Source organism: Centruroides vittatus, unplaced genomic scaffold (assembly GCF_030686945.1).
Source record: "Centruroides vittatus isolate TY-2023 unplaced genomic scaffold, ASM3068694v2 contig_166, whole genome shotgun sequence".
Classification (NCBI taxonomy): Eukaryota; Metazoa; Arthropoda; class Arachnida; order Scorpiones; family Buthidae; genus Centruroides; species Centruroides vittatus.
Window position 1 is genome coordinate 547140 of NW_027121006.1, and position 26588 is coordinate 573727.

At 32.2% G+C, this 26588-nt stretch overlaps 1 protein-coding gene across 3 annotated transcripts in view; it reads left to right on the forward strand.

The window, feature by feature from the left end:
* The window catches only part of LOC136968936 (TRAF-type zinc finger domain-containing protein 1-like), a 57801-nt gene that overhangs the window by 7442 nt on the left and 23771 nt on the right, over positions 1 to 26588 (forward strand). For 2 of the 3 annotated variants that reach the window (XM_067263004.1, XM_067263005.1), the window contains exons 3-9: positions 2949 to 3138; positions 3208 to 3433; positions 13944 to 14011; positions 15470 to 15601; positions 15677 to 15853; positions 21259 to 21405; positions 24605 to 25112. In XM_067263004.1, the coding sequence (XP_067119105.1) occupies positions 2949 to 3138; positions 3208 to 3433; positions 13944 to 14011; positions 15470 to 15601; positions 15677 to 15853; positions 21259 to 21405; positions 24605 to 25112 (1448 nt within the window). Of the gene's footprint in view, positions 1 to 2948; positions 3139 to 3193; positions 3434 to 13943; positions 14012 to 15469; positions 15602 to 15676; positions 15854 to 21258; positions 21406 to 24604; positions 25113 to 26588 lie in introns of those variants that run through there. The other variant, XM_067263006.1, reaches the window with a different exon arrangement.

Sequence of the window (26588 nt, forward strand, 5' to 3'; positions counted from 1 at the left end):
ATGCTCTCCTCAATACATAAACTAGTACATGTTTGCATGGGACCACATCCATTTAAAGGGATGGATATCCTTAAACTTTAACCCCTATTTTCTGAGTGCAGTAGAATGGTCCACTAAAATCAGATGTTTGAATTGCTCTACAGTCAGAGGTTTAACCCATCATTGCTTACTAGGAGAAAATCTATTCTGTTCTAAATAGAACATTTATTGCAGTACCTCTTTGCTTTTTACACTTTTCTATGTGACTAATAAAATTGTTATTAGAAAAATGGTTATTTCTTGGGAGTTGCAATTTACAGTTTGGTTTAACAGATTCTGGTAAAATTTATGTTTGCTTTATCATGTGAAAATTAATGTTGCAACAATGATGTTTTGTCAGGGCAGTTTGCTTTATTAATGTGAGAATTTACTTTATCAGTGTTTGTTTTAAGGCAAGATGACTGTAGTTTTCAGCAAGCATAAGATGGTTACAAAAATTTAACTATTTCTCACTGCTTAATCTGATTTTGATTATTAAAAGTTACATAATGACATTAAAGTGTAAGGTCAGGAATTTTAAAAATTGATTCAAAGGAAGTTACAGAAACTATTTTACTTTTACACATTTGATTTATTAAAATGCCCTGGCAAAATTTCTACGAGAGCTGCTTCCGGAGTCACCATTTGTCACTCCCTCCTCCATAGACGCCAAGACCACCATCGAAGCCAACATCACAAGAGCAAACATCAACACCTGCACCTTCTACAAAATGGACGTGATATCTCTATACCCTTCCGTCCCCACGTTTGAAGCCGTAATGCTAGCCAACACTATGCTCCTTAAAAAAAGGTCTCACGGTTCAGCAGGTACTGGATATTCGCGAAGCGCTGATCTTTGTCACTGAAAACAACTATTTCCGCTTCAACCAGAAAATCTATCTTCAGAAACAGGGTTCCCCATGGGCTCCCCTCTCTCTGCAGTCTTGGTTGAGCTCATCATGAGGGACGTGGAGCAAAAAAAAAAAAAAAAAAAAAAAATTTCAACGTCCCGCTCACTGTTTGCTACCCTCTATTGTACCTACAGTTTACAGTTTGTAGACGACATCCTACTAGTATGGGGAAATTCGGAGGAAGAATTCATCCGATTTATGCAGCAATTATCAAGCGTTTATCCCACCATCAAATTCACTTGGGAAAAGGAGCGGAACCAAACAATAACTTTTCTGGATGTGCGGATACAGAAATCGCCGGAAGGACCACAGTTTGCGGTATACCACAAGTCCAACATGATTCCCCACATCACTCCAGCTGACGCCTTCCAACCATCGCGGTATATCAATGCCGCCATAGCAGCTCTCATCAGAAGGGCGATACTGCTTCCATCATCGCAGGACCTAACAAACGCTGAATTGGAAATCATACGAACGGCAGTACATTGCGCTAGGTTTACAGGCGCCAAATTTACGCATGTACTGCTTAGAGTGAACGACTCCATCCACCCGTTCACCATGCTACACAACAAAAAAGAAATGGCAATAGTACCGTCAACATTACCGTATCTAGGAGCTCGGTCCATACTCATTAGCCGTATATTCCGGCGGTACGGCTTTGTGCTCCCCTTATCCCCTCTACCCAGCCTACGCAGGAGCATATGCAACGACCGAGACATAATCAGCGCATTAGAAAAATCGGGGGTCTACGCGGTGCCACTAGAAAATCCAACAACAGGAGCAATAGAGAAATATATAGGGGCAACAACAAGAATGCTCGCCTGCCGTATCGCGGAACACCAGGACGATATAAATAAAGGAAGACAAACAACAGAGCTGACCAGAAAAGTTCTACAACAAGGTTACACTCCGCTGTGGTCAGAAACAGCGCTCCTAAAAAGCTGATTTATTAAATTTTTAGACTTACAAAAGTATTTGTTTTATCTCCAGAAACTGTTGGAAAAATTCTTTAAGCTCTTAGTTATCTTTCAATATAAAGCCATCAAGTTTCATGGCTGCTTATACGTGACAAAGGCATTTGATGTCATAAATTAATATTTTTTCAAGACTCCCATTATTATTGGGTCATCTCTAGTTTTCTATTAAAATTTTTTGACAACTTATTGATGTCACTAAAATGCACTAATATCAGATAGCACAGTAGCATGATACATTGTTCATTATCATAATCTGTCTTATGTAATGATTTAAGTACAAGAAAATGAAGTTTTAATATTACAGTGCTTGGTGTAATGTAGCTAAAAATACCAACCAATGCCGAATTATCAGGCTAGAAAACGGCTATAGCAATATTAATAATTTTAAGATAATTTGGTACTAGAGTTAGGCGTTAGGCGCCATCTCGTGCTAAATTTAATAATTAGAATTTTAATTAAATAATTTAAATAAATTTAGGTCTGACTGGAAGAAAACTGGTTGGTGTCTTTATGTATAGCAGGTTAGTTGTTGTTTATTTATATATATACACCTTGCCGGAGTTGCGATGGCTGGTCGAGTGCCTTGGGAGGACGTGGGCGCTTAATGTGTCCCCAGCCGGCATTGTAATGACCGTCGATGGTCGTAGCATAAGCTTATATATACTGGAAGGGGAGATCGGATCGGAGGTTCGGGTAGCGTAATTGGCAATGCATCTGTTCGGTGAGTAGAAGTTGCAGGTTCAAGTCCCGCTTGGGCCGATTCTTTTCTTTCGGTTAGGCCTAAATTTATTTAAATTATTTAATTAAAATTCTAATTATTAAATTTAGCAAGAGATGGCACCTAATGCCTAACTCTAGTACCAAATTATCTTAAAATTATTAATATTGTTATAGCCGTTTTCTAGCCTGATAATTCGGCATTGGTTGGTGTCTTTATGTATAACGGGTTAGTTGTTGTTTATTTGTAATGTAGCTACTTCTTTAACCACCAACTAATTATTTAAAGTTGAAAAGATTAATTATTTTTATTAAATTTTGACAGCAAAAAAGACATAGCTGCTGCAAATTACTTAATGCACACTATGCATTGTCAACGCAATATAGTATTATGTAAAAAGTGTAATGAACCTGTCTGTAGAAATGAAATTGAAATTCATAATACAGAAATGCATAGTCAAATTGTCTGTGAGAAGTGTTCTAAAGTCATGGAATGCTGGAAGTTGGAAGAACATGTAAGTTATTCAAACTTAATTTTGTTTATATTAAATTGTCATAAGTAAATTTTAGACATTTATTTCAAGAAATTGTCGTGCTCCAAGAGAGTGGTGCAGTGTTCGTATTGTGAATTAGAATGTTCCTTGGACGAAATGGAAGAGCACGAATCGTACTGTGGCAGCAGGACCGAGATCTGTCCCCAGTGTAGACAGTATGTAATGATAAAGAACAGGAAAGAACACGAGACAAGAAATTGTGCCGGAACACTGACGTGTCCATTAGTTAAAAATGAAAATGTAATTGCAGATAATTGTAAGTACAGTATAAGTTTTAAGTTTAAAAGTGTGATGTACAGTACCTATTATACTTTCCATATTAATGTTTTGTAAAAGTTACTTACGTCTGTAATATAATTCATAAAGGATTTTCTATACATAAAATTAAATGTTAGAATAGAAGATAAATCCCACCCCAATTAATTTTATGGAATGGAAATAAAATTAAGTATTGGATCGGTTTATATCATAGGACTATATTATATATGTGGCTAGCAATCTTAAAATTCTATACTGGAAATATACTGGAGTCCATAGTAACATTTCAACATCACTAGCCACTGCTAGAGTTGAGAATCTAACATCATGATTTACAATTAATATCCAGTTGGCATTTTAATTGATACAGTGGTGTCAGCATCAAACTGATATTCAAAGTCATGTTGATAGATTAGAATTCATAAAAGCAGTACAATTAAATGACAGTTTATTCAAGATTTTACCTTCTACATATAATATGAAAATATTTACGATATTGTGTAAGAATATCCGATTACAAAGACATTATAATGAAAACTATCTATGTCAGGAATGATTTAACATTGATTGTTGTGTTTGATACCTAATGAAGTTATAGCAAGTGAACATCATAGAACTACTACTTCAGCCAGCTCCACATTGCAGTTTAATTGTATATTGGTCTTTATTGTAATATTCAACATATGCGAACGAGTTAAAAAACTCTAATATCAGAAAAACTAAAAAGCAAAGTATTTAAAATGGAATGTGGACTACATTAGAATTATTTGGAATCAGTATTCTGTAATCCTGTCATTACATAGAGTTCAGACATAAAGAAGACTACTTAAATTAACCAAAAATGCTTTTAAGAAAATTAAATACTGGATTGTAAAGGCTTTTGGTTCTTTGTTCAGTTTCGGTTATATTGCCCAATTTGATATTGCATTTGAAATCTGATATAAAAGTTAAAATTTTTGTTCTTATAACAATGTGAAGGCATTTGATCCCTTCATTCTTCTTTATTAAGGTGCCAAATATTCAAAAACTTTTCATAAATATAAAAATTTTTATGTATACTAAAAAGCATATTAGTGATTCTATGCAATAAAACCAAAGCATGAGTACCCTTGGTAGACTAGCAGAATATTTTTCAGAAAATAATGTACAAAGCTTTCATTATCTGTAGGATCGTATTCTTTCTCTTTTTATTTAGTCAATGTATACTTTATCACATTATTCCTTAAAGACCAGATGACACATCATCAAATTAAGATGATTTGACTTTTCCTTATATGTTATATACATGTCAAAGAAAATGAAACACTGTCTTATATAATATATAAAAGAAATTTTCATTACAATTGTACAGGATTTTGTTTCTTAAATTACAAAAAGTTTAGTAAGAAGAATAGACAGACCTGGAAATGTTCTGGATGTAAAACTGGAAGAAATTCTGATATGTTGAAAATGATAACTGAATTACAATTATTGAAGAATCAAAAACAGTGCAGTACAGATGAGAACGTAAACTCTTATTCGTATGAAAGTATACCAAAATGCAGTAACACTACAGATATAGGCTCTCCATTCGTTTGAAATCTTTAACAATCAATGATATAAATTTAAAAACAATAGCAAAAAAATTAGGTAACTTAAATCAGCAATTAACAATACCAAATTGAATAATAAACAATATTTAATATACTTTAACTTTGATGGCCATAAATTTTTTTGGAATTAAGAAATGGAAGTAATAAAACTGGAAGATGAAAATTTGTAAACTGTATTGAGTTGGAGGGAGTAATAATAGAGGACAGTGAAAAGATTGAGAACTATCTGAATATCAAGAGTACATACCAAGACGACAAAAAAGAAATGAGCATCTTGTTAAACATATAAGGAATTCTAAACCCTATCAATGAAGATTCTATAGAATTAGCTGTGAAAATATTTTAATTCTTAATGACTTCCAAAAAATTTAATAACTGGAGTTTATCAATTAACTAAAACTGTAAAAAAAATACTACTAACATTGTAGTAAAACTTCATAGTAATATAATGAAATATACAATTAATGTAATTAAGAAAAATGAATTGCAAATATCAACAAATCAATGTGGAATAATAAATAAAAATTACATTTGTATTAATGAAAGACTGACTGATTACTGTTCTTGAGAAAATGTATTATAAAGACAGTTAAAGGAAATTAATCAGATTAAATATGTTTGGACAAAGAATGGTCATGTCTATGCCAAAAGATTAAAACAAGACACAACAATAAAAATTGCTAAAGTAGATGATAGTGAAAAGTAACTTCAAGGTACGTGTTCTATTGTCTCGTACTTTACTAGTAAAACTTAATATTACTATATCGGACATTAATACTAAATTAGTAATGTTTTTGGAATTTGGCAACATTAAAACAGGTATTGTTTTTGAATAATATATGATAAACACTATGACTTCAAATAATGTCAGATAGCTGATACTAGATGATACATATGTTCTAATAATTTTATTTTGTAGTGTCAGAGATATCTGTTTCAAAGCAACAGAATTAGATTATCATACAATCACAAAGATATCATTAGCAAGTATTAGCAAGTTGGTCTGCTCAGTGGTTGATTCCCAATTAGAAAATGGAAAGAAACTTTAATAAATGTGGTGAAACTATTTTATACATTAGCAAGACATTTATTACGAAATAATACCACAATTTACTTACACTAATGAATACTATGATAATATTGATACTAGCAGATGAGCCCAGCGTTGCTGGGGCAGAAAGTAACCGTAGCAAAGATTAAGATTTTTAGATTATAGCCGATCTTACCCGTTTTCACCGAGTGCGAGAACTAAGATAACCTTACTTGAATAAAATGATTAATTTTAAATTCTAAAATCTAAGAAAACTTGTTTGGAACATTATATTTCAAATTTATTTATTTTGGATTTATTGTTTTTGGGTTACCCAAACAGTGGAAATGATTAAAATATTTATTAATTTCCAAAATGTATCCTATATGTGCCACTATTTACTTTCCTTCTTTATTATTTACACTTTATACTGACTAAAACTAACTCTCTCCTCCTTTTCCCTGCGAGAGTTGAATTTCCAAAAATTTTTTCTTAATGTGCATTCTCGTGGCATACTCTACTAAAACTCGGTCAAAAACGCAAAAGACCGCATCTAAAATAATACAATAGAAGCCGAGTTCTTCAAAGTAATCCTTAACCCTTTACCTCTTCCCCGCGGGGGATTTCCAAAAAATTTTTATTAGGGTGCATTTTTGTGGCGTATCCTACTAAAGCACAGTTAAAAATAAAAAATTGCATCTAAAATAGTACAGTAGAAGGTTTCCCAGGATAAGCCTTAATTCTCTCCCTCTCCCCCTGCAGGGAAATTTGAAAAATCCCTTCTTGGTGTATGTTCTCATGACGTACTCTAACTGTGTACCAAATTTCAACTTTCAACTCCTAACCGTTTGGACTCTGTACTTATTATTATCATCATCAACCCATCTCGATTATAAGATTTGGTGGTGGTAAATTGATTGTAACAATATATAGAAGACGATTAACTAATTATAAATATATTAGAACAAATAATTTAATATGGATAAAATTAAAAATATCTAGATATTAAATCATATTGTATTAATTTATTGAACCATGAAGATTATTAAACTAGATACTTAATAAATTTTATCTTGTCTTATAATCTAAAAATATCTACATGTTTTACAACATCAACTAAAATTGCATCTAATGATTCTTCCTCTAGTATACTAACTACAGATGAAACATCAGTTTATAATCATATTAATCACCTATTACCTGATTGTTATCCAATTGCCATATCTATGAAAAATATATAAACCTACTGCCTAAAATAAAATAAATAAACATTAAGTACATTAAAAAATTTTCATCAGAGGGGATAAAAAAAAGCATTAATAAATTGTAAAAAGTTGTTATTTAAACAAATACAAAGTATGATCAAGAATATGAATATGATCAATGAATCAAGAAAGCAGTTACATATTAAAATGAATAAAATAATGGCAGAAAAGATTAAAATGTTACAATAGCAATTTTTAAAAATATAAGTAGTAACAATAAATTTTGGAAAGAAATAAATTATTAAATAAAAATAATATTAACTGGATGCCCTATAAAAAGTTTGAAAGAATTTGCAGCAATGTATAAGACTTAAAGAGTTTAATAAAGGTACACAAAATAATTTAACTGAAGCAACCAGTATACTTTTATCATAAATTACATAATTTCTGATGAAATTATAAATACTACTTGTAGCATAAACACTGAAATTGATAATAGAAATGTAACAGTGTAAAAAGAAATCCGAAGAAGTGCCCGGGAGAGGTAACGAAAATGTTCGTCACTTAAATGTTGTTCACACTGGTTAATTGGTTGGTGATGCATATGTTTTTTAAGTAAATCGAGTAAATTTTTCTATTTAGCATGGGTTCTCACACCAAGACTTTGTCGACAATAAATTAAACTGGACTAAGCAAGTTGACAGCTCGTGTTTATGTATTTCAAAGTTTACTGGAGCTGTTAGACAACTTACTGAGTGACAATACAATTAAATACTTGTATGTAAGTCTATATCAAACTAACTTACACTATGGGTTTGAATTATGGGTTTAAGATGCTAGAATATAGAGAAAATATTTGATATAATACAGAATTAATTTGTATGCACATGGTTAATGTACAATTTGATGCATCAACTGATATATGTTACACTGTATATAAAGTATATATCATAATATTACTATTATATAATAGCTTTGTTGATCTATTTTTATAAAAACAAAATTAATAAAATCCTTTCATAAGAAATTCCATTTATTCTACATTAAGTGAATTAAAATGTAAAAATCAGATATATCTTATTAGCCAATGAAGTGTAATGTATTGATCAATAGCTTACTGTAATATCTTAAAACCAGATTTAAAGGAAAATATTCATTTTTATTCTGTTTTTATTCCAGTGAAACTGTGTTTTAATTTACGTTGTTTTATAATGACACAATGGAGTGACTTTTTCAAAACACTAGGCATATATTATTCATCTCTTTATTTAGTTAGGACGCCAATCACGGGTCGCATTTTGGGCATTCGCTCCTCTTCGGCTAACTAAACATTAAAATTGAACATAAGAAAATTTATACATACTTATACAAATTACACGTAACCATAGATGTCACATAATTAAAAACATACCTCAAAAGCACAGATCACGAACATACAAACAGCAAACATAATGTGCCATATCTGCTTTCGTAGATCGAATGAGAGAAATGTAAACAGATTGACGGACTTGATGACAAACCTTTCAGACTGGACGAATTTGTTTTATAAATTTGAACATAAGATAATTTATACATGTTTACACAAATTACCTTAAAAGCACAGGTCACAAAACATAGAAACAGCCACTTCCATAGATTGAGTAAAAAGGTGAGCAGGTTGACAGACGGCGACCGTGACGACGGACCTTTCAGACAGGACAAATTTACATTTTATAATTCCAAACATACAAACAAATTCAGAAACGTTTTTTAGGAACAATGTTTTACCTTTAGGTTAGGTTATATCCGGATTCACCAACTAAGTTTGCAATATAACTATTGTAGCTTTTTTTATACGAATCACGCGCACATTAAACCGACAGCACAAACCTGTCAGCTGATTCGCATATACATTGACATACAAATTTAGACCAATATTAATATACAGTAGAATTATTATATCAATATGCACTTTTTTGATAATATGGATTTTTACAACTAAAATTTTCGGCTTCTACAAATCACGCACACATTCGTCTCGATAGCACAAAACCGGTGTACCAATTTGCATATACGTCGGCAAACAAATTTAAACCAATATCATTATACAATAAAATTATTATATTAGTAAACTTTATGATATATCCCAATTTTTACAATTAAGACTTTTAATTGGACAAACATTAATTTTATGTAATTACTAGTTAATGTTTTTCACGACATCTGGTTTTTTACCTCACCGACAGATCTCACGTAGAACTCTCCTTAACTACACAACTTTTAACGTTTATCAATTTAATATACATATATTAACCGTTAATAATCAACGCCGCAACAATATTCAACAATCCGTAATACATTTACAATATCTTCATCCAGTTTTCACAAATTTTGACACTGAGATTTTTATTTATACAATTCTGGTTCTTATTTTTAATAATTTCAACACTCTCCTTAAATTTTCTGGGATACACATTCTTTTCTTTGTGTAATATCTGTACGTTAGTTTTATCAATGTTGCAGCCATTTATTATGCAATGATCGTGGAATGCTGAATTTAATCGGTGATAATTCAAATCGGAAATGTATTCTTTAACCCATATTTTTAGTTTACGTTTTGTCTCACCTATGTAAAAACTATTATTTTTACATGTACATGGTATTTTATACACAATATTCTTCATGTCTTTGTTTTGATTTTTCGTACTTTGTTTAGCCTTCAATCTAGAAATCAAATTTTTGTATTTTGGAGCGAGTTTCATATTATTTTTCTTTATTTCGGTATCTATTTGTTCGTACATATTTTTTATATGTGGGAAACTTGAATATTTTGTTTCAACTTTTGTTTTTCCGTCTTTTGTTTTGGTAGCACTATTGATTTTTTGTTGCCATTTGTTAATTAATTGAGTTGGGTATCTACTTAAATTAAATTTTTTCTTTAAGTCAGTTATGTGTTTATTTTTATTAATTTCTTCACTTGTTCTATTTTGTATTTTTTTTATATACTCTGTGCAGAAGACATTCTTTTTGATATACAAAGGTACATTAGAGTGATATCTTATTGTAGTCTGTATTGAACAAGATTTTTTAAAAGGTTCAAATTCTAACTCATTTTTTTTTCTAGTAATTACAACATCTAAAAACTTTATACTATTATGAAAAATATCTTCCTCTTCTATTGTAAATTGAATTTCTTTGTTTATATTATTTATTATTTTTCCTATCTCGGTAATTTTTACTTCCAGTTCGTTGTATACAATCGGAACATTGTCTACGTATCTTCTATAATATTCTATACTGGGTGTATTTTAGATTTTTTCATCTATATCAATCATTATTATTTTGGCAAGTTTCGGTTCAATGACCGACCCCATACTAATGCCATCTTCTTGCATATAGTATTTACCATCTACTTTGAAATACACTGCTGGCCATTAAAATTACAACACCAGGAAGGAATGATCGTATGAACATCAAAATCATATGAAAGGAAGAAGAGGTTGGGATATGCAAGTGATTAGTATTTCAGCGCATTTAGACAATGCAGGAGGGACAAACGACATCTGAAGCACTGCGTAAAAGAAAAGTTGTGCAGTGGATTTCTCATTCGAAAATTGCTTTGTAAGGTCGGGGTTTCGTCGGAATATCGTGATATGCCTCAAATAAGAAAAAGAAATGCTTACCGGCAAGTGTCGGAATTTGATAGAGGCAGGATCATTGCCTATCGAGAGTGTGGATTATCGTTCTGTGCTATTGCCACTCACACTGGTCGAAATCTAACCACTGTCATGCGAATATGGAATCGATAGGTTGCTGAGGGTCATACTGAACAGCATGCAGCATCTCAACGCCTTCCCATGACTAACGCCTAAGAGGACAGACATATTGTGAGGTTAGCCGTGCAAAACCATACAACCACATCATGGACCATTAGTCAGGAAATGGGCTTGTTTGCAGCACGTCCAGTATCCACTCGTACGGTGTGACGACATTTCCAGCAGCATGGACTGTCGGCATGGCAACCGTTACTTCGGCTTCTCTTGACAATGCAGCGTAGAGAGAGACGGCGACTCTGGTGCGTCCAACGACAAAGCTGGATGCAGGAGTGGCACAATGTCGTCTTTTCAGACGAGTCCCGGTTCTGCGTGCAGCATTCTGATGGCCATATTTGTGTCTGGAGATCCCAAGGAGACCACTCTTTGCCTTCTTGCATTCAATACATAGGGGCCCTGCACATGGTGTGAAGGTACGGGCAGCCATTGCGTACACAACACGCACATCTCTAGTTCGGATCGACGGTAATTTGAATGGAGATCGGTACATTTCTGACATCTTACGTCTAGTGGTTGTGCCCTATCTTCGAGGCCTGCGAAACGCCATCTTCCAACAAGATAATGCAAGACCACACGTTGCATGTCGTGTTCTGACCTTCCTCGATACAGAGGATATTCAATTGTTGCCACGGCCTGCACGGTCTCCAGATCTCTCACAAATTGAAAACATCTGGTCACGGGTTGCCAAGAGACTGGCCCGCCACCCCTCTCCAGCTAATACAGTTGATGAAATGTGGCATAGACTTGAAGCAGCATGGAACGAGTTGCCCGTTTCTGTCATCCAAGCCCAGTTTGACTCCATGCCTAACTGGATAAGGGCCGTTTTAGCTGCCAGGAGTGGCAACTGTTTCTACTAATTTCGCACCCCCGTAAACCCCCAAACTGCTTGCAAATTTAATCATTTTGTCTTCATGCCATACTGTTTATGTACTGTACAATAAATATATTTTTTTTTATTTGCTTTCCTTCTTGGTGTTGCAATTTTAATGGCCAGCAGTGTAGTTACTCATATAAGTAAATTCCAATAATTCTATAATGTCAGGTTCAACATTAATTTTTTTAAGTTGACTCTCGATTAACTCCCATTTTATCGACGGATACACGTCTGTGACATCCAGACTGGCTAATTTTAGCATATTCCAAGTTTTACTTTCCTGAGGTCATCTAAGAGTTCATCCATATTTTTAATAGAATATTTAGAATTCTCATAATATTTAAGCTGTTGTTTCAAAAATTTTTTTAGATTATATAATGCAGCAAATTTGAAATCTACTATTGGTCTTGCATTTTCATTTTCCTTGTGAGTCTTTAGCTGTATATTAAGTTTTGGCATTCGATCGTTATCCTCATACAGGATAAACTCTTTTTCACTTTTAGTAATTTTTTTAAGTTTTTGTGATTTCGTTGTTCATTTTTTTAATTCTTCATATATAACCTCTTTTGGATTAATTGGTAGTTCTCTAAATTTTTCTCCTTTTACAATTTCTAATTTTTTTATCTTCATCCAATCTTGAGTCACTATAATGACTTGTTTAGATTTATCAGCTCTTATGATATTCAGTTTATTGTCATTTAAGAATGTGTATAGCTTTTCTATCTAATCTTTATATTTATAATGATTTTTATCTTTTATTTTTGATTTTCCTTTTTCTCTTACAGTATACTTTTTAATTATATTGCTTAGATTAATTCTTAGAATTTTTGAGTCTACCTCTGTCAACCCTTTACACATATGATCTAAACCCAGCACTATATCTATAACCTCCCAACTGTTGGGCCCGTTAAAATCCAATCCCTTCTGTATCGTCTCGAGAACGTCACTTGGAATCTCAAATTGTGTTTTGTTTGGCACCGGTGATTTTTTTTCCGCTCTACTATTTCTTCCATTGGAGGATATTTGAACTTTTTATCAATTTATTATACTTGTTAATTTTATATCTATCTGCATTATTATTGTGTAAGTACTCCATTTTTTGGTTGTCATCTTTTAAGTAAACTTTCTTTTTCTGTTTGTTTGATTTCTATCTCTGTGTTGGGATGTTTTCAGTAATAGACTTTGGAAGTGAAAGTGTTCTCAACTGTCTATTCTCTCTGAGATGTACCTTTAGGTAGTGTATATCTACTAATAGTCTATCTATCTCACCTTATATCTCCTCTGTATATCTTCTCTCCGGGTGTTGAACTGTATGCATTTTTTTTTATTCCGACGAATACTGCCATTTCTATACTAATTTCCGTTTTTATTCCAGTGAAACCGTGTTTTAATTTACGTTGTTTTATATTGACACAATGGAGTTTTAAAATGAAAATATTATATGAAATATTAAATGAAAATATGTATTTCATTTTAAAACGTTCAAAGAAGATCTTAAAGAAAATGTATGATTTGTGTGTTTTATTTCCAAAGATGCCTCTGGGATTTCATAATAATGTCTCATTTTTAATTGTCTTTATACCTACATTATTAGGAAAGCCGATTTTCTTGTGTCTTAGTGATTATATTGCATTTTGTTATTTACAGGAGTTATGAAAATAGTGATTTTTCACTATCATTTAACTTGTTGATATAACACTAATGCACTATACTTTTACAAATACTAATGTAATCTTGTTTGATAGTAATGTGTATCATTTTTAATGTTTTATGGTCAAAAAAATTTAATGGAGATAAGAAGATAGAGAGTATTAAAATTTTGTAGAAATACATTGAATAAAATCCAAAATATTGACAAAACAAGAGAATCTTAGCAGCAGCTATTAAATTTTATTTCAGAGTAATACTGTATTGAAATCCTGATACATTGTAACTTTAAAAATAAAATATTTAGAAATGTAGTTAGGTCTGTTTAATTTTAACTTTTTTTTTCAGTTGGTACAATTTTTCCCTGCGAATTTTGTGGTGACTTTTTCCCCGACGTTGCTTTAATTGAGCATCAGGTGAGTTAGAAGCATTTATACGTACCTTGCTCCCAACCTAGAACTTTGTGCATGAATAAAAGGAAAGTTTGTTGAGTGTTTACATCTGCAAGTTATTCATGTTTGGAAAATAACTGATAGAATATCCTCTTTTATTTCCAATTCATAGAAAACAAAGTTTGAAATACAGTACATGTGACTATAATTGGAAAAAAAAAAGACAATGTTGGTTGAAAAATCAATATCTTTCACTATCTTTGAAGTTTGTAACAGGACAGGCTTTCCTGACTTCATTACCATTTTGTAATTCCTCCTTTAGCAGAATACAAGTCTCTAACATGACAGGGCATAGTAGACGCAAGACATTGGCCTACTTCTTGCAAGAATCTTTTGTTAAAATAATTGTCAATTTGTTTTTGTTTCTTGGCTCTCGTTTGTGGACTTATTTCTTGTGGAAAAGCCATAAATCTTCTATAGGGTTCACATGTGGAGAATTAGATGGTTAGTTAATAACCTAGATGTTGTGGTTTCTTAACCTGCAACAATGGAAGCTACGGTATGACCTTTAGCACTGTTGAAATGAGAAGTCACCTTCGGGAGCCAGTTGGTCGAGAAATGGGGGGAGGATGTCGTTTAACAGTCTCTTCTAGTCGACTGCCTTTAATATTGAATCATAAGGAATCATATCACTTATGCCAGCAATATTGAAACATACTCATATTTGCTTCTTAAGTGGAAACTTAACTTGCTATTTGATGCAGCTTTTCTTCAGGCTTTCATTTGTCATTCTGATGATTCTGCATCCAGTATTTTCGTACAAGATCTCGAAAGTCAACTTGTTGAATCGTATTATTCGATGCCAATCCTGGTGTCCAACAAAGATGATCCTTAGCCCACTGTTACCATATCTTCTCCTGGGCCTTCATTAGTAAAGGCTAATGCTTGGCTTTGTAGAATCTGTAGTTGTTCTTTTTAACCTTTCAGTGGTTATTTTGATCAAAACTTACCTACCAATCTTTTTTTCTTTCCATTGTGCTGCAGCTTCTGGTACGTTCCTGCTCACCAGTTTCTCAGATAAGCATGTGATCTTGCTGTCCAATGCGGTCTTTCATCTTCCACATCTCTTTGGCACAATGAATTTGGCAGAATCATAGTGCTTAAGAAAGGACAGAACTGAGAATTTGGGAATGGAGAAGTTTCTCCCAATTTCTCATCTCTTCTGTTCTCTCTATAGAAAATGGAAGAGAGTAGATAGATACCTTCTGTCTAATATGCATAAAGTTGTTGCCATTCTGTTTTATCATTTCTCTTTATGCATAATTTACTAGTATATAACAATACAGTTTATTTACATTTACTAAATTCACATAATCAAAACTTGTGTAATAAACAAAATACACTTTTCCTTTTTACTGTTATATTTTTATTTTTAACTAAAATTTTATATATTTAAGGTTTACTATAACTCACGTTTTACAGGCCACCTGTAGGTCGGAATCATTATCCGAATTTGACTTGTTACCCGAAGGAGGCGAGGGTTATTCGGAAGAAGACATACCCTGTGAATTTTGTGGAGATCTGTTCCCTCTGGAATTGCTCATTTTACATCAAGTGAGTGTTAAAATTCATTCATTAAATATAATGTATTCATTATATTTCAATTTCTTGCTTACATTTTATATGTAGTCTGGTTGTAGACCCGATCTCATTCATCAGCCTCAGTCTGGAGGAAACAAGCCATCCACCAAGAAGACATCTAATGTTCCTTCTCCTAAAAACACATCCACAAATAAAGAAAATTCACTCATTCCTTGTGAATTCTGTCATAACAAGTTTTTGCCCACAGCACTGATAGAGCATCAGGTACTGTACATATTGTTTATTTGTTATGGAGACAAATTTTATTAATTTATACAATTCAGTAAACAACTTGAAGTAGATTTCCACTATATAATTTCACTTTTCTTAATATGTTGCTTATAGCTGTCCATAGTCTTTATCTGTTAAAAAGTAGAATTAGAAGGTACAGGAAAAAAGGAACTTTTTTTTTGCATTTGTAATAAATAGGGACAACTTTATTTTGTAATAATGAAAAGTGCTCCCATAATAGGCAACTTGGGCACTACAGTGGCCAATTTCTTCTTAAAGCAAACATAAGTGGAATGCTAGGAAATGGAATCTGTCACATCCAGTACAAGTACCTCAATACATTTGTGTTCAAAGCAATGAATCCATCACTCTAATGTTGTTACTAGTGCCTGAATACTGGAAATTTTTTATTATTATCCCGGTACGCGAGGTAATTCGGATAAGTGGTGTTTCTCAATCTGTAGTCCATGCACTCCCGAGAGTTTATGGGAAAAAAGAAACAAATTATATCTTGGAATAATAAAAATGCTTCTCCTAATATTTATCTTTATTAGGAACATTGTTAACAATTAAATTTAAAAAAATAAAATTATTTAAATTAAAGTAAAATTTTTAAAACAAAGCCATTATTATATTAATATTAAAAGTAATCGTTGTTTCAAAATTCATATAAAATACTATCGTAATTCTATTCTAATGATCCGTCAAAGCTTTTCCTTTATTAAGGAGATCCACTGGAAGGGAAGTTTGAAGAACACTGTGCTTGTCCTCAAGGTATTTCTTACTCAAAAGCATGCAATTTCCCAACTTCTCAAAATTCTTATTAATTTGTTTTTTCTTACAATTTTAACAGAAATGGAATGTTGACAATAAACGCATCAAAACTATTGCAGGATATAAAAATTAGTGAAATGCTGACTTAATAGGTAATAGTGATGTATCAGAAATTACATTAGAAAAAGAGTGAAAAAATAAAGTCACACAAGAGAGATACATCAAAAATTCAGGAGATTTATACATAACATGTAATTTATGTGGAGTGTAAAGAATTAATTTTTGGAGGCAAATAAGACAAAAGTGAGCTGAAAAAGACTTAAATGCACTATCCAAGAATTTCTTTAAAAATTCAATCAAAATGTGTAATAGAGATGTAAATAATACACAAAAACCATTCACTAATTTGTTGCTATAGCTAGAGACTAACTTTGTACTCAATTTTTGAACCTTCCACAAACATTGCTAATGAGTTTAATTTTTACACACAAAATACTTATTTATTGTTATTTTGTATTCTAAGAGTATTTTAAAATCATTCAAAATTAAGGTAAGGTGACAATATGCTGAAGCCAATATATAAAAAAATTACACATATGGGAAGAATGATTCTGGCATGCAAAAGGGCAGCACAATATACCAGATTCTACAAAATAAGAAAGATACTATAGATTGGGACAGAACTGGAATTTATGGCATACCATTAACAGATGACAGACTTGAAAAGGATTTAATTTATAGAGCCACAGACAATCTCTTAATAGCAGTATTAAAGAACACAAATATGATATTGAGATGAAAGAAACATCAATGCTATCCATATATGCCTCAGAATCTGGAATTGAAACTGAACTGGAGCAAGCAGCATTAATTAAAAATGTTTTAGTAGAAAAGAAACTAAATTTTTAGAGATATTTAAAACAGCCTTGAAGGAGGAGTGCATTGATATATGAGATGAAGATTTCTTACCTTGTGCTTGGAAAGCTTTTTATGATAACCTAGAGGAAAAAGATTATTATAACAATGTACAAGTTCCGGTGAATAGAGAGATTATATGTGTAAAATATATTTTACACAATGTTAGTGGTAGAGTTTAAAGTTTGTACATTTCAAAATAGTTTAAATTTTTAATTGAGTTTAAATGTAGAATGCTATAGAATAAGCATTCTAAATGGAATACATTTTTAACTGACCTGAAGCAGGGCAGTCGGGCTGTTTTAAAAATGTTTGTCGTCGTTAATGTTCTACTGGGTAAAGCAAAGGTTACGTGTGTGATTAATATTTGTTCATTCAAAATTAAACCAGGTAAATTATGATTACACTATTCATGGGTCACTCTGGAAAATTTAAAAATATCACCACCATTTCGCTAATTTAAAATTTTTTTTGCCACTTCAAATTATTTATCGTCACCAGTTTTACTGACTAATTAATGCAGGTGTCTGTAGCCTTATCAGTTTGGCATCTAGAAAGCAAAAGTAATGTGTTAAATTGTCATTTACAAGGAGAGGGCCAAACGTTTGGGTCTCCAATTCAAATGAAACTCTGTGAGCAGGTAGCCTTAAACATAAACGACTCCTCCTCCAAATAATAAGACCCACTTTTTCAGCATTTCCAAAAAAAATGAGTCTCTGAAAATTTAGTGTTTAGCTTATGCATGTTTGGAAGTTTCATATCCAAGAATGGTGATGGCCAAGTGAATAAGGTGCTAAGCACTATAATTGGCCAATGTAGGTTCAATCCTTTGAAATTTTAGTTTAGATTTTTTGGTGTAATATTATTTTTTATTTCATTATTAGTACTTATTACCATTATTATTACTAAATATAATACATCTCAAAGCCTGATGATAAATTAATAAACCAACAAATGCCTAAATAATCGGGCTATTATATGGCTATAATTAAATAATAAATACAAATGAATTTGGTATAGAGGTAAGCGTTAGGTGTCATCTCTTATCTAAATTAATAATTATAATTTTGAATAATTTAGTAAATAATTTAGGACAGTCTGGAAGAAAATAACCGACCCACGGCAAGTGGAGCTGCGGGTTCAAGCCCAGCTCCACTTGCCGTGGGTCGGTTATTTTCTTCCAGACTGTCCTAAATTATTTACTAAATTATTCAAAATTATAATTATTAATTTAGATAAGAGATGACACCTAACGCTTACCTCTATACCAAATTCATTTGTATTTATTATTTAATTATAGCCATATAATAGCCCGATTATTTAGGCGTTTTTTGGTTTATTATTGTTATTACTATTATTATTCCTCGCATTTAAAGCTTACGAAACAAGAGATTAAAAATTGTGACATCATTTCCTGTTTACTGAAAACGAGCCTCTGTAATTTAACTCTTACATTATTGAATAAAATTTTCTTCGTATTTATTTTTAGACATGATGGTATTGTGACATTCGAAGTGTAACAAACAAGAGTACGTGAGGAAATTGTTCATAATATTAACAATTAAAAACGCAAAATGCTGCGACTCGGTACCCTATTTTCGTATCACTTATCTTTTTCGTCCATGTACAGTAACATCCGAAGTTTATTCGCCGGTGAGGACAAAGCATGTAAAATACGTGAAAATAAATGTTAAGAAATAAAAGTTTTATTTAATGACATAAAAGAGTTAAATCTACAGAGGCTTGTTTTCTCTAAACAGGAAATGATATAAAACAAGAGATTAAAAATTGTGACAAGATTTAAATATGAGGAATAATAATAATAATGTTAATGATGCAATAAAATAATAAAGTTACACGCAAAATTAACTAAACTAAACCAAAACTCCGAAAGTTCAAACCTACATCATTTAGCTTCGGTGCTTAGCATCTTGTTCATTCGGCTATCTAGAGGTTTGAAACTTCCAAAGACTTTTAATCTAAACACTAAATTTTCAGAGGCCCAATTTTTGGAAATGCTTGAGAAGTGGGTCCTATTATTTGGACGGCGAGTCGTTTGTGTTTAAGGCTACATGCTCACCAAGTTTCATTTGAATCGGAGACCCAATGTCTGACCCTCCCCTTGCTAGCAATCGGAATCATTTTCGACTAATTTTTTTAATGAATAATTCTGAATGACACAGTTGATCACAATGTTTAAATAGTGTTTCGCAGGTTCTGTCTTGTCAAAATTTTTGTTTTAGTCTACTGAAAAAAGTCATCCTAAAAATTTCCCCAAAATTTTCATCAGTCAATTAAAAAATCCCAATCTAGAGATGCTTGGCAGCATTGCACAAAACTGCCTTCTGTTCTCACTTCCTGATCTTCTTCCCAAACTTGTCGTGCGATGTCGTTAAATCTCTAGATGCGTAGTGCACAGGAATCCCATTGTATGGAAGCTCAACATTTTGTTGTTTTTCTTGAAGTGTGATCTGTGATTCAATTTCATGCTGAATGTCGAAACAAGCAGATTAGGATTTTATTGCCAGTTTAATAAAAATATTGCCAAATGGTGATTTTGACTATGCAGCACGACCCCTGACTATTTGCACATTTATTTTTGTTCGTTAATGTTCTAACAATTAGTGTAGATGTTTGCTTGCTTATACTGAACTGGCAGATATTTACAATAAACACAACTAACTTTTACACTTTTATTTTTTTAAATATTCTAAAAAGAAATTTTAAAACTAATATTGTTTACATGAATAATTATAAAATGCATTATAGAGGAGAGTGTTGCAAAATGCTGGGAATAGGCCATCTAACTTCTAAATATTTACTAAGAAATAAATGTTTTTCTAACAGATTACAGGATTTATTAATGAATAATTAAATAAAAACTGATGTTATTCCTTATCAAAGTTATGTAGTTTGCAATTGCAGATTAATAATAGTATAAATATTTTTATATCGGTATAATAATTTGGTGATTCTGGTACATCATTTAAGTAAGATCACCGAATGATCTTTCTTAAGTGATCAGTTTTAACTATCTCTTTAACTAATTAACAAGTTTAGTTTGCAAAATTGCTCTTTAAAAATTGAAAATGAGAATTCATTCAAAAGAATATTTGATTAAACACAGCTAAATAAATTAACACGTTCACTAATAATTTTATAAAATTATTTCTTATTTATGATTTTTTATCTCACACAATATTTTCAAGGTGTTCTTCTGGGTTAAAAAAAAAAAAAACAGGTACCTGATGTTCAGCAATACCTTATGCAACCACACAAACAAATCGTAATACAAAAGCAAACACATTGGAGAAATCCTATTTTTGGTCTCTTCTCCATTACTCCAATACAGATGGGTAGTTCCCCCCTTGGTAGCATAAGGGAGGGATATACCCAGCTGTCACCAATTTTAAATTTCTATTGTCATTTTTTTAAAACTTTGCAAAATGTGAAAATGGCAATCAACAGTGGAAACACTGAAATACCATTCTTTATGAACATCTAATAAATGTCTTGTAATATTTTTCTTATATTCTGCAATATTTTTGCTTTTGCACTTTCACAAATATTACAAAGTTGTTCTGCTTCTAATTAATACAAGTTTGAATATTTATGATCACTTCAAGGTGTATCTAATTGTTTATTTAAACATTCTAAACTAAGATTAAGTTGTAAGAAGAAAATAATTTTAATTTGCTTTTTATTTTCAGTCTTTTTGTGAAATTAGAAATGCATATGAGTCTGATATATTAGAAGATAGTATTCGTGGAATCAAAAGTGATCGGAATCATCCCGAAGATATACCGTGCGAATTCTGTGGTGAACCATTTCCAATTGAATTTCTTATCGATCATCAAGTAAGAAAGGTTCCTAATTGTCAATTTCATATTTTTCTGTTAAGTTTATAGTTTGCTTAGACAGTAAATTTGATATATATGTGGGTTATTTTTTAAATAAGGTCTGTTTGTGAATGAGAGTGAGAATAATGCACAATCACGACAGTATGCATGCGCTTCTGCTCCGAGCAAGCTTGGCACGCGTTTTGACGCCATCTGCAGCCATATCGTCTGTCTGTATGCCGAGCTATAGACGTTTAAAATGTTTAAGAAAATTGAGTCTCTCGCCGATTGTGAGATATGATCTGTTATTCGATTCTTGAATGCAAGAAACTTGGCAGCAGCGGAAATTCACCGTCAGATTTGTGAAGTTTACGGTGATAATGCTACGAGTGACAGTAAAGTTCGAAAATGGGTAAGAATGTTCAAGGACGGGCGAGTTAATGTGCACGACAAGCCACGCCCTGGCCGACCTTCTCTGATTTCTGAAGATTGGGTTTGTGATGTGGATAACAAAATTCGAGAGGACCGACGATTCACGATTTCACGGTTATCAATTGAATTTCCAGAAATTTCAAGATCAGTTTTGTATACCATTGTTTCGGAGAAACTGAATTATCGAAAATTGTGTTTTCTGTGGATTCCAAGATTGCTTTCTGACGATCACAAAACAAAAAGATTGGACGGTGCTTTATTGTTTTTGACTCGATACGATCATCCACACAGTCCAGACCTTGCTCCCAGTGATTTTCACTTGTTTTGATACTTAAAGGAGTTCCGTTGTGGTCAACGGTTCAAAGACGACGAAGAGGTGAAAACTGCAGTCGTGGATTGGGCTACTTCACAGGCAGCAGATTTCTTTGAAGTCGGAATTTAAAAGATATTTTGAGTGGTATGACAAATGTTTAAACAAAAATGGAAATTATGTAGAAAAGTAGATAAAAGTATGTAGAATATGGAAAAAAATATATTTTAATGATATTTACAGTATTTTTCTTCTTATTAAAAAACGGACCTTATTTAAAAAATAGCCGTCGTACAAATATAAGCATATTTGAACAAATTTGACAACTTAACAAACTCTGTTTGGTGATAGAACATGTTAAATCATTATTACTAATTTATTTCATTGTGGGTTCAAATCCAGCTTCAGATGTTGGCATTTTAATAAATAAATACACACACCTGTTTTCTATTTGCTGAGCATATTGTTTTATTTCCGAACGTTTTCAGCCTACTCTAATAGGCCATCTTCAGGCTTTTCATTTCTTGTTCGAAATGGCAACATTCGAATTTATTTGAATTTGCATTTTAAGATAACGGATTACCATACTCTCAAAATGCGTTGTAAATTAACCAAAAACTTAAAGTAAAAACATAAATAATAAAAATACAGAATAACTGAATAATAACAAAAAGTGATAAAATACAATAACTGAATGATAACGATGAATTTTACATCTAGATTAATTAATTGTGAATACTAATTCCTATACAATCCAGCCCATATTTTTATGGATTATTAAATCCCATACTCTTTTCAATTTTGTACTTCCAAGCCGATGGTAATGTATTTGCATCTTTTGAGTTTAAGCATCTGTTCCTCATTTTACTTTTGTAAATTTCTATTTTTTCCATTTCCATTGCGATGGACGGTGAATGTCCTGTTTTAACTATCTTTGCCTCGTTCCATTTGACTACCGCTCCCTCCGCCTGCGCCATACTCGCCAAAATCGTGCTGTTTAGTCCCTTACTCACACTATATTTATGTTCCTTTACTCTTACTTTGAGGCTTCTTCTTGTCACTTCTATATATTCTTTATCAATTCCTAATTGTTGGTTCTCATATGGTATACTGTATACACCTGCTTGTTCATCCATTCCAATCGTGTCCTTATCATTTCTTAATAGTCTATAAATATTGGGTGCTCGTTTGTAAACTATGTTTGTGTTTTTGTATTTTCCCAATTCCTTCACCACCTTCCTTGCTTGCTCATTGTATGTGAACTTGTTGAAAGTTGTGATGCTGTTATTCGTTGCCGTTGTACCTTTCTGTTTACTGTAACTCTTGATGAGGCCTTTGATTGTGGACATTTTGTATCCCAAATTCTTCGCTACCTTTTGGATTCTATTAATTTCTTTGTTCCGGTCTAGTACATCGGTGCAGTATAAGAAGGCCCTTTTGATGAGCGCCTTGAATGCAGATAGCTTATACTTAAACGGGTCTTTCGAACATGCCGGTATATATAACGGAGCGTGTGTTGGTTTCAAATATACTGTCGTTTGTATATTTCCTAGCTTAAATTCCATGTTAATATCCAAGAAGTGGATGTTTCTTCGGCTTTTTTGTTCTAATTTTAGTTTCAAACCATGTTCATTGTCGTTGATTGCAGTCAAGAAATCGTTAATGCGTTGGTCATCTTTCCAAATTATTAAAACATCCTCAACATATCGTTTGTATATAACGATGCTATCTGCGAAATCTTCTATGATGTTCTTTTCCAACTTTCTTATTACTAGTTCACGTAGGAGTCCAGACATAGGACTTTCCATGGGAACTCCTTTCTTTTGTTTATATATTACTCCATTAAATTTAAAAAAGGAATGAAAACTAATTTGTTTTCATTCCTTTTTTTAAATTTAATCTTGTACTTTCTTGATCTGCCAAATCTTGTAGGTTTTCCATGAATTTCTCCACTTCTTGATTTTGTTGTATCAAAAATTCAATTAATTCTTTGAAGCACGATGTTAAATTTATGGAGGGGTACAAACTTTCAAAGTCCATTACAGTTCCTATTTCATCGTTCATTAAATTTAAGTTTTGTATTGTTCTTACTAGTTCATTTGGATCCTGGGTCACAAAACCATTAACTTCCATTTTTTCTTTTATGTATTGCTTTAATCGTTTTTCCAGCGTGTATGTAGGTGCGTTACATTTTTCTACCACAGGCCTGAGTTCTTTGTTCTCTTTGTGTGTTTTCGCAAATGCGAATATCCTTGGCATCTGTGGATTGGGGTTATGTGTTCTTTTTAGGAAGGTTAAGATGGATGCAAGTGGAGCTTTTTCAATCTTTCTAACTTTTTTATCTGTGCTTGAGATTATTCTTTCATCCACGATATCACATTCATATCATATATCATATTCGATATCATAAAAAATTAAATCTTCCTTTTAATTTAAAATATTTTGTTTTTAATTAAAATTTATTTTTTATTCAAGGCAGTATGCAATGAAAATAACTTGGAGCAAATCTTATCGGACGAACTCTATCCTCCGGACGAGTCGGAGATTTCTCGCATTCCGGCAGACGAGGCATCTAGGCAATACAGAAAACGGCAGGAAAGTCCAAAATTAGAAGACATTCTGTCAGTCAAAACAGATAATATTGTTAAATCTAATGATTTGAGCAAAGAACATAACTTAAAGACTCATCACAGTCCAGTAGAAAAATTGATTCCCAAAACAGATACTTCAAAAAGTGAATATTTTAAAATAGATAAAAAGTGGCTTGAGAAACCTTCAGAAGTGGCCAAGCCTAGGGAATTTATAAATGTGGATTCATATTTTGAAAGATGGGATAGAAAACACTGTTTTACTAAGGATACAAGGTATATGAGTGAAAACAGGACTCCTAATGAAAGAACTTACTTCTTTAGAAGTACTACTCAAAGAGAATATGATAGTCATTTACCCAGATCTTACAATGATGATAGAACTAATGTATCAGGTAAGTTATGACAAGTTTTTATACATGTCCTTTGATTTACATTGGAGTAATCTTAAATCATCTCTTGTATTTACAAATATAAATATCCAAACCCAATAGGTATATATTAAAGCCAAACAATTGCTGCATTATATCAGGCTATATTGCTATTACTGTTATTAACTAAATGCTAAGTAATGTCCAGGTAGCATAACTAACAATGCAACTGTACAGTAAGAGGAAGTTGCCGGTTTGAGTCCTGCTTGGGCCGATTTTTTACTTCCAGAACTTTCTAAATTAATTATTAAAATATTAATTTCATCATCATCATACACCATTTATGAATTTAGGCCATGTTGACCCATTTCGGTCTTAGCTAGACAGGGTCTAGGAGTCGTTTTTGTAGACGTCCAGGTCTTCGTCTCCTCGTGGTCGATACCGTAAAACTGCACGAGGCATTCTACCTGGCAATATTCGAGATACATGTTGAAGCCATTTTTCTCTACATGTGAAGAATTTTTCAATTAATGGGCACATGTGGAGTTCCTCCAAAATATCCTCATTTTCAGGAGCATATATCCAGCAGTTCGGCACATAAACCTCATTTTGGCTGCCTGTAATGTTTTGATATCTTTCTTCTTTAGGACCCAGATTTCACTTTCGTACAAGAGAGTCAGAAGAGCCAGAGTGTGTACAAGGTGTAGTTTTAAAGTGTTTATTTATTATTCCTAATATTTGTAAAAATTTTGTGAGCTTATTATTTGTCATTCTCACCTTCATAAGAAATATTGCATCCTAGATAAAGAAGATTATAAACTTTAAAATTGTGTTATCAATTACAATTTTGCTGATTAATTTAAATATAATTACTAAATTTTGCAGGAGATGGTGCTTAACACTTGGCTCTAGTGCTAAATTACTTCGCATTTAATAATAATAGTAGTAATAGAGCTTGATATAATTCAGCAATCATTTGGCTTTAACATCTCTTGTATTAATGGAAACAATAAAAATTAACATTTTATTTAAGTTCATCACAATTAGATCTATTAGGAGTGGAATGAAAACGTGATATAGATTTGGAAAAACTTGTTTCCTTAAGGCTTAGTAAACACTAGTGTAGTGTTGTGTTCCAAAGACACTTGGAACACAACACAACACTAGTGTTTACTAAGCCTGAATTATAGAACGAGACACGGTTTCATCAAACAAATTGTTTCCTTAACAGTAGCTAATTGTTGGAAAGTTTGTTTATTAATTATGATTACAGAATCATAGTGTTGCATGATGCAAAGTTTTGTATACAGTTGTTAAAATTTAATAAAGATATGAATGTAATTCAAACTGCTACTCTCAGAGTAAAAACTTCTTAGAACATCCTAGTGCTTTTGGATTATTCATCAATCGTTGGAAGTCAACAAGCAATACAGAGTTCAAGAAAAGATACCGGATCACTATTAATGGAACAGTACACTAGGATGAATGTAAATAAATGAA